General features: G+C 47.7%; 1 protein-coding gene across 1 annotated transcript in view; it reads left to right on the top strand.

Moving 5' to 3' along the window:
- Nucleotides 1–10,591: 10,591 nt before the first annotated feature.
- PRDM6 (PR/SET domain 6) overlaps nt 10,592–17,450 on the top strand; it is a 72,913-nt gene continuing 66,054 nt past the window's right edge. Inside the window, exons 1-2 of the mRNA XM_065662260.1 lie at nt 10,592–10,821; nt 11,338–11,868. Coding sequence (XP_065518332.1) covers nt 11,346–11,868 — 523 coding nt within the window. The 5' untranslated portion in view covers nt 10,592–10,821; nt 11,338–11,345. The remainder of the gene's footprint in view (nt 10,822–11,337; nt 11,869–17,450) is intronic.

Below are 17,450 nucleotides of genomic sequence, written 5' to 3'. Positions count from 1 at the left end.
AAGAGGTTCTCAGGTTATTATGAATTCGGTCTGTTAATGTTACCACCGTTTGTATATAATTAGGCAAAGTTAAAAAGAAGTAATAATGATTCTTTTTTTCAGGTCATGTGAATGAGGAATCATTTTCCCTCTAAATCACTATTCAAGAGAATTACTGTAGCCTTTAGCCATGGCATATATCTCTATTTAAATGATTCTTACTGCTTTTGCCCAAAGTATGTGATCATAGCATGCAAATCTTCAGCATTTTCCAGCAATGGCAAGATGGGCAACATGTCCTTGATTAAAAAATGGAGACTCTGTACTCTGAGTGCTAGATAGTGTTTATTGTAACAGTTGTCTTGCTGAAATCAGTGAGACTTGGGATGTGCTGATCGAATCAAAATTTACCCATTCTTATTAGTCTTTATTCTTGCTTATCAAAAGTTTAAACAAAAAAGAAAAAGAACTTACACAGTAAGGGAGCCTCTCAAAGTGCATGTTTTGTGTTTCCTTAACATATCTCCTACCTTCCAGTCCTATTATTTCTGCTTTGGAACTATTTATATAGTCATAAAAAAAAAAATACTTTAATATAACATTTCTTTATGGTCTGTACCACTTACATTGTTCTACAAGCACTGAAGGGAGTCTAATGTTGCAGCTCTATGCTAAATCTGTAAAGCCTTTATTTTGAAGCTTTGCAGCCTGAAAGAACCAAGAAAAACATCAGAACTAAGAAAACCTCAGGAAAACATCATCTGTACTCTTCCCCCCCCCCCCCCCCCCTTGTTTTCTCTACATTGCTTTTGTATCTTTACATTTCCTCTTGCTAGTTTCTGAAAGAAGTGTTTCTGGGCTCTCTTGCTAGCTACTCGACTTCTGCCTCTGCTCTTCTCTGATTTTTCGCAAATCTGATGAACTCTCAGGAGGTTTTATGAAGAGCCAGACTGCATGGTGGACAACCAAATCAGGAGTCAAAATGGCAGGAAGAATACATTTTGAAAAGTACATGCCAGGGTTACTCAGGGAAAGCAGAGTTTAACAGAGCAGAAGGATGAGATCAGGAATGTACCCACCTCTCCTCCTTGCGATGCAACTGGAATCTGCAGTTCAGGAGCAGAAAGGATAGCAAACTGGCTGCTGAGAGAAAGTAATTTTTTTTTTTTCTAGAATTATTCTGAACTATAAAAATATTGCAAGTTCTATTTAGATGGTCGTGGTTTAGATTAGGTTGGATTTGTGTGATGAGTCCATTTTTTTCATCTCTATAATAAAACTCACTTGTACCTAAGTAAGTGATTAAATAGCTAAGTTAATGTTTTTATGTTATCAGCCTGGGGGGTTTATGGCATTTTGCCTTAAATAGTGCCATTGTATTGAAGTGTGTGGCATTTTTAAGTAAGAATAGACAGGAAATTATTCTACAATGTGGATTTTTAATGTCAGAGGACACTAGGTTGACTGCCTGGCATGCAGTATAAGTCTGTTCTACCAGAGAAATGAGTGTTTTCATATCAAAAGTAGTGACAACATTCCAAAATGCTATGAATCCATTTCAGATAAATAGTTTCTATCACACTATCTATTGCACAGTAATCTAGCCATATTTAAGAAGTGTAATTTGGTTTTCTATGTCTATAAAGAAGAAACGTGAGTAATGATTAATTTGACTTTCGGAAAAAACTCTATTGAACTGTATATACTGCTTGTTCTTAATCATACATTATATTGGCAATATGACTTTGACTTTTTTGATCATAGAACCACAGAATGGTTGGAGTTGGAAGGGACCTTAAAGATCAACTAGTTCCAGCCTTCCACTAAACCAAGTGTCTCCGAGCCCTGTCCAGCCTGGCCTTAAACACTGCTCAGGGTGGGGCATCCACAGCTTCTCTGGGCTCCTTGTTTCCTGGAAATATAAATATAATAGGTTGAGAATACTAACTTTTGGAAAATTCAAAATCATAAAGGCTGTAGTGGAAACAACAGTCCTTACGAGGAGTTTTACAATAAGAGAAAAAATGCATTATATCGCAAATAAACAAACAAACATTACAGTTTTATGTTTAGTAGAACTTTTTCTTTTCTTTTTTTTTTTTTTTTTTTTTTTTGGAAAAAATCCGAAAGGTATCCTAAATGCCTTTTTGGTAGAGTGGTAGAGGTCATTTTGCAAGTTGCTTCTGGACCCATGTTCTTTTGAGTGTCATAGGCTGTGCATATCATAGACTTTAGCGGCCCACAAAGAGCATAAACAGAGAATTTCTCAGTGTGGATGTATTTGTGAAGAAATTACCAATGACTGTTTATTTTTATCTCCTCACAGTTAAAAATTATAGCTTGTTCAGCCAGCAGAACCAACAGTGTGGGAGGTTCCTTCCATTCAGCACAAGATTTACATTAACCTGCCTCTGAGGTTGTTTTGCATTAGTCTGACTGACATGCTCTGAATGAGGATGACTCCTTTTCCTACTTTTGTCTGAAGGTTTTAAGCTCCAGAAGAGATGTGATAGGTTTTTTTAGGATGATAGCTTCTTATGCTCCAAGAAAAATTCGACAGTGAAAGTATAATACTGTTCTTAGGTTACCAAAATACGAAACACCTGTACCTTACTACTTACATGTTGTCCTATAGACTTCTGTATAAACTGTTAAAGAGTGCACTTTCTGATATTGTAAATTAAATAACGAACATAAAAGAACATCAGAAAATCAAATTTTGTCAAAAAATCAAAGTTTGCAAACTCTGTAGTTTGCAAGCTCCAAGACCTTCAGGCTATGTTCTTATGACAGACTGAACAATGTGTCTTAAGATCTCTGTAGTGGGCTTCTCTTACTGGAACAAAAGCAGCAATGGCAATCCTTTAGGGATTAGGTGGAAGGAGATATCCCATAATTGTTGCTGGAGGAACTGTTTGCGTACCAGAAGTGGAGTGTGAGAGGAACAGCATTCCAAGGTTTGATCTTGGCTTAAGGAAGGAGCTGAAGTCTTGTGATCACAGTAGTAGCTGCAAGGGATGAATCGCATGTATAGATTTGACACTCTTGCAAGTGAAGATGGTTTATCCAGTGTCTCTGATGTGTGAGATTTGTCTGCAGTGATTGTCAGACAGAAGATTAAACTTTTATTCAAGACACTTCATCCAGTCATCCACATGGAGCCAAAGCGAGTGCCAGCCGAGTCTTCACATTCTAGTCAAGTTTCTTCTACCCCTTGTAGCCACTAGCTGTTCTGTAGACAGTTCGCAGAGCAGAGATCCAGATAGCCAGTGCCTAAGTCTCTGCTGCTTTCCTGCGTTGTTTGTTGTCAAAAAGTTAGATGGAGTTTTACAGCTTGTTGTTTATTAACCCTCCATTTCCCTCAATGGTTATTCCACTGCCAGTGTAGGTGTTACCTGATCCCAGCTGCTATAGGCTGCCTCCCACTTCCTTTGTCCTTCCATTCCATCTGTATATATCATACTGGCATGATTTGCCTTGTTTTTTCTACTTTTTCTTGATGCAAAAGCATGTTCTGGTAAATTATCTGCGTTTTTCTTTCGAGCATCAGAAATTTGTACACGCACATTGATGTGCTTAATATCATGGAGAGTTCTCAGGTTTACTGTTCAAGACTTTCTTACGTTTATGACATAAAACTGACCATTATCTTTTTGTCTAGTGTAACATTTTCCTGTGGTTATTATCAGTGACTGTTGAAGACATTTTGATTGCTCTGTGGGGAGTATTCACTTTCTAAGGTCCCCTGGACATTTTCCCTTGACCAGTTCCTTTACCAGTGTAGAGACCCATAGTATCCTTTGTCTTTCCATTTGAATACCTATCATATGCTGTATTCTTTTTTTTTTTTTTTTATATATATATATATTTTTATTATTATTTTTTGGGGGGGAGGAAGTTTCAACTTTTTTGGACTTAACAGCTGTTCCACAGTTTCCTGCAATGGTACTGTACTGAACTCAGTGATCAATGTGTTTCTTTTCACTCTACAGCTTCTTCTTTCTAAATCCAAGAATCAGTACTTGCATTGCCAGTGTAGCATAACACCTAGCCTGTTCCAACCAAAATGTGGAATAGCTCACAGAATCATGACTGTCTAAGAGCTTTGTGCTTTAGAGTTGTCTTTTTCTAATGTCTGTTCAGCTGGATGGAGGCTAAGTAGCTGTGACAGGATATAGAGAGCCTACTTGTTTTCTCCAAACAAGGGAGTTAGCTCCAAGGGTAGATTTAGCACGAATGTACAAGGTGAAATAATAAGGCCAGTCTGGTTGTCAGAAGGCAAACAGGAAACTAGAAAAACTGCTTCTTGTTAATCGGAAGGGAAGAGTTCTGGGTTTCACAACGGGGTGCTTAGGCAGGTTTCTAGCCTAAGGTGTGTGGTGATTCCATGTATTTCCATACGTCAGCTGTTTTGGTTTTGGCTCCCTTGCCATGAATAATTCATGATGTAAGATGTCAGAAAGTAAACATTGCTGCAGAAAATTACCGACTGCAGTACGATTGCTCTCTATCAAAAAGTCAGTTCTTTCATCTATGTGATCTATTCTTCAAGAAGTTGTATTTCTGTATTCAGTTCTGGGCTTCAGTTGCCATGAACCCATAGTTCTAGATGACATCATAGGAACTACCTGACCATGTGAAGAAGTGAAACAAATATTTGTCTGGTAAAACTCTAGAAATTGAACTAAAGCAACTATTGTGGCGCAGCAAGAGCTCTACTGAGTTCTTTCAGTTGTTGGTTCAGATATTCCTCCTCGAAAGTCCATCTTCATATGCGGTTTGATTTTATTCCTTTACGTAGTAAACACCATCAGTGATAAGATACTATTCATTAATACTGCTGTAGCAGCCTGAAATTTTCTGTTTGGTATTAAAGCTGTGACCAGATGCTTTTCACAGTATGCACAGTACACAGCATGTCTTCCAACAGAGCTGTTACCCTCTCCCCACATCCTTATCTACGCATGAAAGCTTATTGAAACAGTTATTCCTGAATCGCGATATCAGAATGAACACTTGTATTCCAGAATTTGACTTACTGAAGAAAGTCTCACCAGCCAGAGCTCATGTATGGGCTTATTTTAAGCAAAATATCATTTACCAGACGTAGTCCAGCAAAAAAAAAAAAAAAAACTGAAAAACGAAAACCAGAAACAAAACCAGAAAAACACCCCAACACTGTTTGCAGGATAGGTATTTCAGACATGTTCTTGCAGCCTTTCAGCACGTGGTATGCAAGGCAAAGGAAGACACAATCCCTGGTTTGAATTTTTGTTCCCTGGGGTTGTCAGTGTTTTCCTTTCCTCATTAATAGATTCACCAGTGGTTTATGAATGGATTAAAAAAAAAAAAGGGTGTGACAAAGCAAACCTACCCGAGTGCAAACCTAGAAAAAAATCTGTTAGAAAAGTGTATGTTGTGAAAGAGGAGTTCAGTGGGAAGCATAAAGTGTGAGGTTTTTCTGGTTTTTGTTTCTGAAACATTGAGTCATGATTATGATGCTAAGCCAGAATTGAAACAGAACCCCATAATTTCCATTTATTTCTGCAAACATTGTCGTGTCCAGGCCTTATCATTCTCATGTCACATGCAGACAATCATATTTAATAGATTCCATATTTATGAGAGCTATTTTTAGATAAAGTACAGGAAAATTCTTGAGACTATGTCTTACTGTTTGAAGTAGCCACCCAGCGTTGCTTAAGCATTCAGAAAGTTGAGTCACTTAGTTTTGGAAAGCTTGACATCAGGGATTGTACAGGTCTGCCATTCAGAATGCTCCCTTACACTGTTTCTGAAATTATGGCAGATTAAATGTATGTAAGAGTGTGCACTCAGTCATGAGGGAATAAAACAAAAATAATCACAAAATCTGTGTTTTAAGGTGTCAGGTGCGCTTAGAGTATTCTGCCTATTTATCTTGTTATCTCCCAGAGAATGAATATTAAATTGTATAATCCTATCTGGAAAACCATCTTATTACACTGTTACAGATTAAACTGTGTATTTGTTTTAAAAAGACAAAACAAAACCCAAACTCAGAGCAGATATTTGAATAGTTAGCTTAATTCTCACATAGTCGAGAACACTTTCAGATAGGTTATGTGTGAAAGCGGGAATGAAATTAAGTCAAATTTGTGACGTGTTAAATTCAACTTAATGTATAGCCTGACTTGATTTATTTTCACTTGGTCTTTACAACCCAGTAATTCCTTTTCTTGTCCCATCTGCAGTGTGCCATGCTTGGAGCAGAGTTTGTTTTGTTGATGGACATAAATATTTGAACCTGCCTGTGAGGGGGATTTGGTGGCTTGGGGAATTGTTAATAGACTATAGAGCATTTCACCTCAAGGGTCACTAGTTCACATCCGTATCAGGTCAATAGTGGCAGAAAGTCGTTATGCATCTGGCTGGCATCTGCTTGGTGGCCACTGCCAGATCATTTAATAATCTCAGCCAAGCTCCACGTGGCCAGGTGCCCTATGCTCACCTCGGAGCAGAGCCCTGCAGCAGACCTCCTCGCCCTGTGTCTCACCACCTGCTCCCAGGGAAGGATCCCAGTCCCTGCTTTCAGGGACCCTCTAATTCCTCCCCCGACATCCTAGACGGGGCTCTACCAGGACCAGCGCTTCCCTTAGTCTGCCTCCCTCCCGTGTAGCACTGAGCTGGCAGCAGAGCCGCGGAGTGCCCCGCATGGTGTGGTGGGGGACAGCCGCGGCCGCCCCTCCGAAGCCCGCCCCGCTCTGCCTTGGGGGCCCATCCCGGCCTCTGCACGGCACCGGCAGCGGCAGCGCGCCCCTCGCCCCCGGGGTGTCACACAACGGGCGCGCTGTCAGTGAGGGGCGGTCCCGGGAACGGGAGCTTTGGTGCGGTTTTTACCCGCCCCTGCCGCGCCTCGGCCGCTTTTGGGGGAAGGCGAAGGGAGAGGGAAGCGCCTGGCTTCAGTTCTGGAAGCTCTCGGGAGGTGGCGAGTGCCGCCCCGCTGCCCGGGGGTGGCCGGGGATGGGCCGTGCGGGGCTCTGCCGAACAGGGCGCAGGTTCTCGCTGCCGGTACCACTTTTAAACCACGTGTGCGGAAAGAGGTCCGTGCATGGTGGAGCACCTTCCTCCATCCCACCTCCTCCCTCTCTTCTCGTCCTTCGTGGGATACTAAATCCAAGCGGTGAGATGCAGGAGAGCGCGAATCCCTGCGAATCCCATCTGAATAAATGTCTGTATTAATGAATTATTAACTCTGCCGCTCATGACCTTAAAACTGGAATGAGGAGACGCCTAGGGCAAGAAGGAAAGCTGCTGAATCCTTTATCGGACTCCTGTCAGAGGTAACCGACCATTTGTCTTCCCCAGATCAGGAGAATTAATTAATATGAAAAGCAAACTTTTTAATTGTATGTCAAACGAAATCAGATAGGGTGTCCCCGACACAATCCCTTCCTAGCGGGCGTTTAGCTCTCTTTTCGACCCCCAGCGTAAAATAAAACCTTCGAGTTTCCAAAGAGACGGGCATCCTTCCTGAGGGTTATTTACACAAAAAAAAACACACCCCCCCCCAAAAAAAAAAAAAAAAACAAAAAAACCCACAAAAAACCAAACGCAACAACAACAACAACAAAACACGACAAAATACTAACCAAACAAATCACCGAAAAGAAACAAAGGAAAAAAAAAAATCTCAGGGAAAATGATGAATTTGGGTAGTTAATTTATCGATCTTGGCTCCTCTTCCCGCTTGTTTCATTTTAGAGGTAATTAATCAATGAAGAAAAACACCACCGTGCTCCCCCTTTACATTTAATACACTTACTCTCCTTATTTATTTCTTTTGAACAAATTCCTAGCAAATATTCACCAATCGATTCGCAGGCAATGGATTTTTATAAAGGCTTGATCGCTTTCCAAACGGTCTATGTGATTTGTTTCAGTGCTCGTCCTCTAAATAGTGAAAAAGCCTGAGAGGAGGAGAGGCAGAGTTAAAAACTGCTTGAAGTCTCTTTTTTTGGTGTTTTTTTTTTTTGTCTGTTTTTTGTTTTGTTTTTTGTCGGGGTTTATTTTTTTTTTGGGGGGGGGGGGGCTGTTTCGGTTTGGTGTTTTTTGGTGTTTTTTTTTTTTTTTGTGAGATTTTTTTTCTTCTGTTTTCCTTGCATCTTTGCATGCAGAAGTCACATCCAAGAGGAAAATAAAATTTAAATTAATAAATAAATAGTAACAAATGGGCCGCAGACAAACTGCGGGGAGACAAAAGGGCGCGCACAGCCCGCCCTGGCTGGGGAAGCGTGACCAGAGGTCAGGGCTGGCTGAAGCCACCCCGGGGAGGAGCAGGTTGAGGGGCAGGCAGCCCCCTTCGCCTCCTGCTAGCTCTGCTCTTCCCGAGGGGTGAAGGGGCTGCGGGCAGCCGTGCTCTGGAGAGGCCGGGGCAGGAGCCGATGCTTGTGCTGATGAGATACGCAGCTCCGCTCCTCCCCTCTTCCTTCCCTGCCTCTCCGCCGCGGCCCGAGGGTGCCTTTGGTTAAGGGGACAAATCCGAACGAAGAGGCTCACGGGGCCGCTGGCCCCTGCCCGAGTGACCGGGAGCGACGGCCAGTGCTGCGGCAGCCGCCGGCCCTGAGGACCTGCGGGAGGAGAAGGCTAGCCTTGTGCTTCTCTCCTTTTTACCTCCTGTTACTGGGTCCCAGAGTGCCGGGCGGTCCGTAAATATTATTCTGCCACCTCGATCGCTCAAAGCGCTACTTTTCCAGCTGTAAAAAACCCCAACAAACAGACACTATAAGAGACTGAAGTCCTCCTAATATGAACCCACATGGAATATTTCTGCTAACAACTCGAGGCAAGTGCAGATATTGACAATGTACTTAAGCCCATTAGCTAGGAGCTTTCCCCCACTTCATCACGTTTTTCTAGCTTGAAACGAGTTTTTAGAGATTGCTGCCACTAAACGCAATTCGGTATTCTTAAAAGATGTCCGGTGAGAAAAATGGCAATAATGCAGAGATGCACATTAAAAAATACATTAAAAAAATTAAAAGAGACGGGATGGGCGGAATAGAATTGTGATCGGGAAGGAGCTGGCAAAGGACGAGGCGCTCTACTAAAGCTGTGAGGACGGGGAGGACGGAGCGCGCCCTTTCACAGCGCAGCGTCCGCAGCAGCGCGGGTGTGCGAACGCTTTGGCACACGGACCGCTGGAAGCAGAACTTCACAGAGCGGGGCAGTGCGGCGAGAGGGCTGGAAGCTCATTGTATGTCGCACAAGGGAATTGACCAAAGACATACAGAAGGTTTGTATAAGAAACTTTACAATCCATAAAACCCCGTGGGTTTTTTTCCCCCTGTTCGTGTTTGCCTTTAACTTAGGTGTTATCAATCTATAGAGCAGATGACGGATGACCTTGTCAAAATAATGCCATTCAAAATATTTTTTTATCCAGCCCTGCTCAAATTTGTGTTAAAATGTCCTGCCTTAAACACAGACAAAGTCTAAACAGCAGCAGCTTTCCCAGGCTCCGCGAGAATGAAGGGTAGGAAAGAAATAAACTAGAAACATGGTGAAGGGAATGGCAGAAACAACTGTCAGGGGCACACGTTATGTTTGGAAGCAAGGGTGCTCTTGGTGGCAGCGTGACACCTGATAGTGGGGGCATTTCTGACACTAGAGAGAGGTTTAGGTGACATAAGCGCTTAGTGTAAATATTTCGCCTTAAATGCACGGGATACCATATACATGCCATATATACCTAGGAGGTTATAGTTCTCGTCTAGTTTTTCTTACAGTCTAGGAAAGAAACTGGAAAAAATACTCACTGATACGTGAGCTCAGCAGCTGAGCAGCGGGGAGGAAAATGCTTGTTTTAAAGCAAAGTGGAAAGAAAAAGTCGCTAGAGATGAGAAGTTTCTCGCCACAGGTTGCACTTCTCGTTCTGTGCTGTAACCGAGGACGAAGAGAAGGAGGGAGCCGTGCTGGCGCTCGAGGGGATAACGGTCTGAGGAGGGAGAGTTCTAGGGAGGTGAGTACCCTCATCTGTGTTGGGACCTCCTGGGGAACGTCTCGGGCAGCCAAAGGGAGAGGGAGGCAAGTTCATCCCAGGAGTTACGAGTTAGGTGAAATAGGTGGGACAGATCAGGACCGCGAAACGGGACGGGGAGGTCTCTGAAATCCACCTTAGCCCCAGAGGGGCAAGCGGCCGGTGAGGCGAGGCCCCGACTCCCGGGGCCCTGGCAGGGTGGAAGCCGCTTCTGGCTTGGGCAGGGAGCTCCGACCCGGAGCTGGGGACCTTCTGCCGGGTTAAAAGCCCGATTCTTCCCTGGGCACTGTACTCTGGGAGCTGGGGAGGGAAGGAAAGAGAGAGAGAGAGAGAGGGAGGGACGGACGGACGGCGGACGGAGGGAGTGAGAAAGAGAAGGGGAGGGAGAGGGGGAGGGAAGGAAGGAGGAGGGAAGGAAAGAAAGGGATACCTTTAAAAGTTCAGCAAGGAACAAAGTGGGGGAAGTTGCCAAAAATAGGGCACTGCATTCAGGCTCGCTGGTAACTTCCCGGTCCATCCCCTCCCTCCCGTACACACCACACACGCTTGTATTTTGCGCTGTCGTAAAACCCACGTGTCTCTCCTGGAGTCTGCCAGAGCCGAGCCAGGAGCCCGGCGCGACTGCGATGCGCAGCCACGGCAGAGGGAGCCCGGCGGCGCTTAGCTAGCCGGTCCCGGCACCCGGGGGAGAGTCACCCCGCTTCCCCGCGGACAAAGACCGGGAGAGCCTCTCCTTTCAGCCCTCCTACCACTGGAAGGCTCCTGCTACTGCCTGCACCGCCGCACGCCCGCCGCCCAGCACCGCTCCTCCGCACCCCGCTCAGGTAAGGCAGCTTCGGGCAGCGGGCAACCAGGCAGGGCCTCCGCCCCGCTCGGCACAGCTCGGTACAGCCGGGCCACGGCCGGTACATCCCGGCAGCGGCAGGGCGCTGCCGGGCCGCGTCCTTCTTGTGCAAGCGCTGCTGTGTAACGCAGAGGAAAAAGACTCGCTTGTGTGCGTGGGGATGAAGTTTCCTCCTCCCTGTTGTCAACTTTCGGAGTCGTTTGCTCCCGCGGGCGGAGAGAAGGGAATGTAAGGGAAAGGCTGAGTGCGGCCGTCCTGCCATGTCCCGGGCGGCGGCGGGGGAAAGCCCCTCCGAGTCTCCCGCCTGTCCGCCCCAGGGGCTTTTCAGGCCGAGGCTTTCTCCTGTCGAGGCCGCCACTGACCGGGAAGCGGGGACGGTCCCGCCGCCGACCCCAGGCTGCCGGCGTGCCCGAGCACGGAGATCGGCTCGGGCTCGTCCCGGCCGAGGAGGGGCGAGGGTCTCACGTCCGCTGTCCCCTTCCTCTCTGCTCCGCAGACAGCGCGATGCTGAAGCCCGGCGACCCCGGCGGATCCGCGTTCCTGAAGGTGGATCCCGCCTACCTGCAGCACTGGCAGCAGCTTTTCCCGCAGAGCAGCCAACTCAAAAGCAGCGGGGCCCTCGTTCAGCTCCAGCCGCCCGACAGAGCCGAGCCCTCCGCTGACAGCCTCCGCCAGCGCCCGGCCTCCCTCTCCTCCGCCTCCTCTTCTTCTTCGTCCACTCTGTCTTCCTCCTCCATCTCCTCCTGCGTCGCCGCGGAGGCCGCTTCCCTGGCCGGCCTGACCTCGCTGCCTGTAACCCAGCTCCCCGTCTTCGGGCCCCTGCAGAGCTCCGAGCCCCCGGCCGGGGGAGCGCCCGCTCCCCTACAGGGCAAGGACATGTGTGGGGCTGGCAGCGGCGGCAGCAAATGCGGCGAGCGCGCTGCCGTCCGGTTCCGGTGCACGGCAGAGGAGCTGGACTACTATCTGTACGGGCAGCAGCGCATGGAGATCATCCCCTTGAATCAGCACACCAGTGACCCCAACAACCGTACGTATCATGCCCCTTCCCGCAGTCCCCGATCCCCGCCCTCCGCCTCTCCCTGCTCCGGAGCAGCCCAGGAACGCTCCAGGCTGGAGGTCCGCAGTCGGTACCGCAACCACCCTCCGCGTGAGAAAGTGTCTTCCGCCCTGCCCTCCCCTCCTCTGAGCTACTCTTGCGTGGTTCCCAGCGCTTTCGGGAGGGGGGCTGTAGCCCCTCGGTAGTAGCTGTTACTGCCTGAGACCCAGGTCCTTCCCTGGAAGGTACACTTCACGGGAAGGTGGCTCTGGGGTGGGTTTCTTTCGGAGGACTGCTTAGGAAAGCGAATTCAGAAATGGCTCAGAGCGACCTGTGAAGAAGCTTGTCCTTTTTTGCCTTGCTTGTTGCACTCAGCTTCTGCCTGGAAAGCCTGGGCTTCGCCGAACACGAGAAATCAATTACTGCTCCGAGCTGAGCAGAGGAAAAGTTGCAGTTTTCATCAGATAGACTAGGGCAGAGTTTTGCCCCCTCTAATAGGGGAGTTTCCCTTTCAGACCTTGTTAACACCTCGCTAGCTTTAGTTTTCACCCCTACGGAAAAGAATGACATGGTCATTTAATAAGAAAAGCTGGTTTTCTAGGGAAAAAAAAAAAAAAAAAAAAAGGAAAAAAGTCATCTGCCTGACTGCAAGAATTCATTTAGGACTTGGCGGTTAGAAAACGTTTAATACTGCTGTTGCGAATTATAGAGTTATAGGGGGCTGTGTTGTTGTGTTTTTTGATTTTTTTTTGGGGGGGGAGAGGGAGAGACACCCCTACTATTAAACATCTGTATCAACTAGAGGTTAGCAGTTTTAGAAGCTGGTTCTGACTGTCTTTTGTTCCTGTATCTGTTGATACTACGCAACCGAGGAACTTCACGGAGTGAAAATAACTAGATAAGCTATATTAATTCTTCAGATTTATTGCTAACGTTCAGAGCACACGGATCTGTCCCCGTTAAAACACTGAAACGTAGCTTCAGCATATGGACTTTTAACCACTGCTTCAAACACCCGCTTTTATCCCAAGGTTTCTTAAAACTATTTTTTTGTTGTCCTCCTCTTTTCACCTCCCTGAAATATCTGTTTGAGGACGGCTGTTGAGCAGACAAACGATACCCCAAACCAGGGACCCTTGAGCACATGCCCGAGCAAAACGCTGATTCGTTTAATCTTATTTTAGATGCAGAGTTTGTTTTGAAAGTTTCCATGAAACTCTGTTGCGTACTAATCAAACTGTGTGGATGCTAGCATAGTCTTAATCACTCTGCATATGTCTTACAGAGCGAAAAGAAAGTTGACTGAGTTTGCTGGTAATTTTTCTGCCTTCTTAACATTATAAATCTTTCTATAATGGAGACGGACTTTGTTTTTAGCCACTTCCTCGTACTTAGTTTCACCCTCTAGTGAAGCGTGTTTTCTACTCTCGGGTGCAGAAAACTTGATCTCATAAATTACATGCACTTAGTGGAATCTGAAATTAATCGCCAGCCGAACCGTTCAGACATGCATGTTTTACTTCTCGGAGAAGCTCTGTAAACCTGCAAGATGAAGGTTTTTAAAAGAGAAAGAAAGATACAAAAGTGATGGGGGCGTTGTGTTTTCAAGAAGTAAGGGGAATAATAGCAAGCCGGAGAGTCGCAGGCGACTCCGGTGTAGTTTCTTTCCCGGTGCGGTATTAAAAGTGGTTGCGGGAAAGCAGAAGGGACCTTTGTAAACGGCGTCAGAGCGGACCGGGACAGCGTTCGCCGCCAGGACAGGCACGGTGCTGGCAGTACGGGCCCCCTTGTTTCTTCTGCAGCGAGATCTAAACAGTCTTACCATTGAACTCGTTTACAGGCGGCTTTCGCTCCAGCGGTCATTAGCTGTCTCTGAGCAAAACTTCTAACGCAAGTGTCTCAAGCTTCTGGGACCAGGTGCGTTTACTTTGGGCAGCTAGCCTGAAACAGAGAGAGAAAAAGCCGGCTGTACGTGAGGAAGGAGCGTGGGAATCGCGGTTCGTGCCGTGCCCCCATACCCCCCTCACTCGTTCTCTCAAAGGCTGCAGGTCACCGGCCTGGCTACCCCTCCGCGGCTCCACGGTTGCCTCGGGAGTCACGCAGGGAGTCCGGGACAGGTGAGATTTTCAGCCATCTCGACTCTGTCCCGCACCGAAGGTGCCCGTTGGAGGGACAGGAGTTTGGGGTTGCGGGTGAGGTGAGAAGCTATCGCCTTCGAGTTACACTCGCCCGCTGCACTTCCAGCCCCGAGCCGTCCCACCGACACTGCGGAGCGGAAGGTCCGGGTGCGGGCGGGTGGGCACTCTCCCCTGCCTGGCCCATGACCGCCTAGGAGACCTATCGGGCGCAGGCCCTGCCCGACCGCTACTGGCCGGTTTGGGGTTGAAGGGGACCCCTGGCTGCTGCCTGCTCCTCGAGGTTTAATTGCAAATACAACACCTTCGCCAGCCAAGAGAATGCCCAGTTCTCTCTTCTTTCCCAAATGCCCCCCAGCTCCGAGCTTCCATCTCCTTCTCCGGAGCAAACCGTATTCCCCGAGGCGGGACCCACCCGCCGGGCTCGCTCGGCGCGTCGAGGGGCAGCGGGAGCCTGGCTGGCTGCAGCGGCGGTGCCTCCTCGCCGGGAGAGCCCGTGGGGCTGTGTTGTTCCGGGCTGCCCCCCCTCCGCAGGCCCCGCTCCCCGCGCCCAGCCCGGCCCGGCGCCGTGAGGCCGCCGTGGGAAGATGGATGGGCGGCGGTTTCCCCATAGACGCACGCCTCGATCGTCAAATATCAATGAGTACGGCACGGTCTTGGGAGAGGGAGGGGGCCACGGAGCTGCGGGTTAAGTGTCTGTATGTAATTGTTTTAAATTGAAAGTGATTTAGTTAGGGGGAAAATAAAACAAAACAAAAACAACAAGCGAGAAACAAACCCCTAATTAGGGCCCTGTAATACTTCCAGGGAAGTAAAGAGGATTATGTTAAAGCCTTGATAATGGGGCAGGCGGCTGGGGACCGTTCTCTTCCTGGCTGCTGAATCGGGAAGGATGAGGGTATTCCCGGGCGCTGGGGGAGGGGTGCTGGTGCGGCAAGGGGATATCTCCCAGGGTGAGTTTAGGGGGTGCGTCTCTGGCTTGATCCAGTGGGGGGTTTGGGGTTTGCCCCTCCCTGCTGGGGAGAGGCTTTCGCGATGAGGAGCCCGCGATTCCTCTACCTTCACCGGGAAGCGCCAACCTGCCACTGTAATAAATATGCTGTGTAAAACTGAAGTGTCACGCAAGCAAGCAGTTTGCACGCCTCTTCCCATTCAATTTACAGGGAGACAGTGTATATATAACATGCTGTGAAGTGGATCGGTGTGGGGAATATTCGGATGATTTTTTTTTTTTTTTTTTTTTTCTCTAGACTGCTGGTAACCTGTATGATTTAGGTATTTTACATCATTAGTTACCCAGCACCCTTAAACATAGCAGATAGCCATACATTAGATTGAGGTTAGAGAAGGTGGTGACTGTTTATTTAGAGTGATAAAATGGTCCATCAGCAGTAATCTCCATCGATATGTGCCACCAGGAGATGAAGGATGAGGGGACAAGCCGCAATTAATTGCCCTATAGTTCTGTAGGATAGAGTGGAGCCGGTGCAGACTGAACTTCGATCTTCTCTCCCAGAGCCTATTCATCATCTCTACATTGTATATGGGGGTCTCTCAGGGGTAGAGGGTGGCAAGGTTTATCTACACGCAATATTCTCCTACCCTTCTCATACCTGACACGGAAATTCAATTCATTCATACCTTCAGTCGAAGGCAGAGAAATCAAACCCGACTCCCCCAAACAGCCCACAGCCCGCCGCGCAAAATTGACCCGAAACCCGTTCCGCAGGAGAGACGGTCCCCTCAAGCCCTCATGCCCCGTCCCGCCCCGGGGCGCCGAGGCCGCCCCTCGCACACCGGTGATCGATGCAGCTGTCTCGGCGTGTTCCTGACCCCGGCCGGGGGGACCGGACTGGACCCCGCCGCTGCTCTTGCGCCTGTGCGGGGTCACGGCCCCGGCTGGCAGGGGAGAACGGTGGGGCGATGGAGGGGCAAAAACCCGAGGAAGGCTGGTGAGCCCTGCCGGCACCGAGGTGCGGCCCCTCGGACCCGCCATCCGCAGCGAGTGCCGAGGATCAATGAGAAAAATAGATAAAAGGGACCCGAGGGAGAAAAACGCATCTGTGTCTCGTCCCCCTCCCTCGAAAGCCAGCCTCCAGTAAGGCAGTCTGCGAGAAACAGCGGTTAATTCTGCAGAAAGAGACTGGTAACATCTCGCCAATGAGGAAACTGAGGCACGAGGGACCCGTCATCCTTATGAAAGCTCCAGCTGCCAATGAATGAAAGGGAACTGTCTCACGCAGCCCACCCTCTCTCTTAGCTGGGTACCCGGACCCAGCCAGGGATGGCAGGCCAGCCACAGTGATTTATACTTGCAAGTGAGTAATACTGTGTGAAATGATGAGCGCTTACACTGGATACCTGTATGCTTGCAGTGAATTATGAAGCAAAGGGTCAGAGGCCACCCTTCTTCAATACCAGCAAGCTGCAGGTAACCAGTATAACTGCACCTCTGAAGCATATTATTGCTGAGACAAAAATGTATTTCTTCCATTTATTGTTACAGCTGGTTTGCTGGTTAAAACAATATGCTGGGCCCTACCTTTCGTGGACAAAATCTTTCTCCTTTCAGATCCCTTAAAATATGCAGTAGTAGCATTATTTAGGTTGGAGTGTGCTTGCAATTATATTTTGGGAACAACCATGTGTGCTTTCCCTTTTGCTTAGGTTCAGTACTTTTGAGCGTATACACATGGAATTATAGTGCTGGTGTTGCACTGTGTTCATCTTTATCGAGGCAAATAAACAATAACATATTGCATTCCTCCCCAAAGAGCTATACCAAACAGCTCCACTAGGAGATATTTTAATTTTATTCCTTGCTTCTTCCTCCCATCTATAGACAGTGAAGGTACAAAGTGAGAAACTGATCTATTTCCAGAGTCTGGTTGCATCTGGGCCTGCAATGGAGCATTCCTACTGACCTTACCTTCTATGTCTGCTAACTTTATCAGGAGACATTCTTCTCTGGTGGCAGTCCCCCTTGCTTTTTCCATTTTCAGTAAATCCCTCAATTTTCTCACATTTCTTGGTTTTGCTTGTCTTGATTTGTGGCTTGACTGGTGCTGTATTACAGCCTGAGGAAGTACTAATTTCAGCAGTCCTTGAAGGAGGCCTGTACTCACACAGCTGCTCTCTGAGATCAAAAGAGGAGGAAGGGCACAGTACACCTTGTTGACCTCTGTGGCAGTTCTCTGGAAAGCCCACGCTTGTCCCACCTTGTCCTTTCCAGCACCTGTGTAGGTCTTAAAGGTTGCCATACAGTTTAGAGACTTCAGTGATGTCAGTGGACTACAGCAAAACCCACTTCTTTTCCATGTATTGTTAGCAAGTTGATGCACTGTATCACACCCCGCATTGCAGTACCCATGAAGATGATGTTGTTGATCCTTTCTGTGAGGCAGGGTAGTGTGTGCAGGTCTTGAAGTTCTCTTTTTT

The sequence above is a fragment of the Lathamus discolor genome, chromosome Z (genome assembly GCF_037157495.1).
Source record: "Lathamus discolor isolate bLatDis1 chromosome Z, bLatDis1.hap1, whole genome shotgun sequence".
NCBI classification, from domain to species: Eukaryota; Metazoa; Chordata; class Aves; order Psittaciformes; family Psittacidae; genus Lathamus; species Lathamus discolor.
This window is presented reverse-complemented; position numbering and strand designations above follow the sequence as displayed.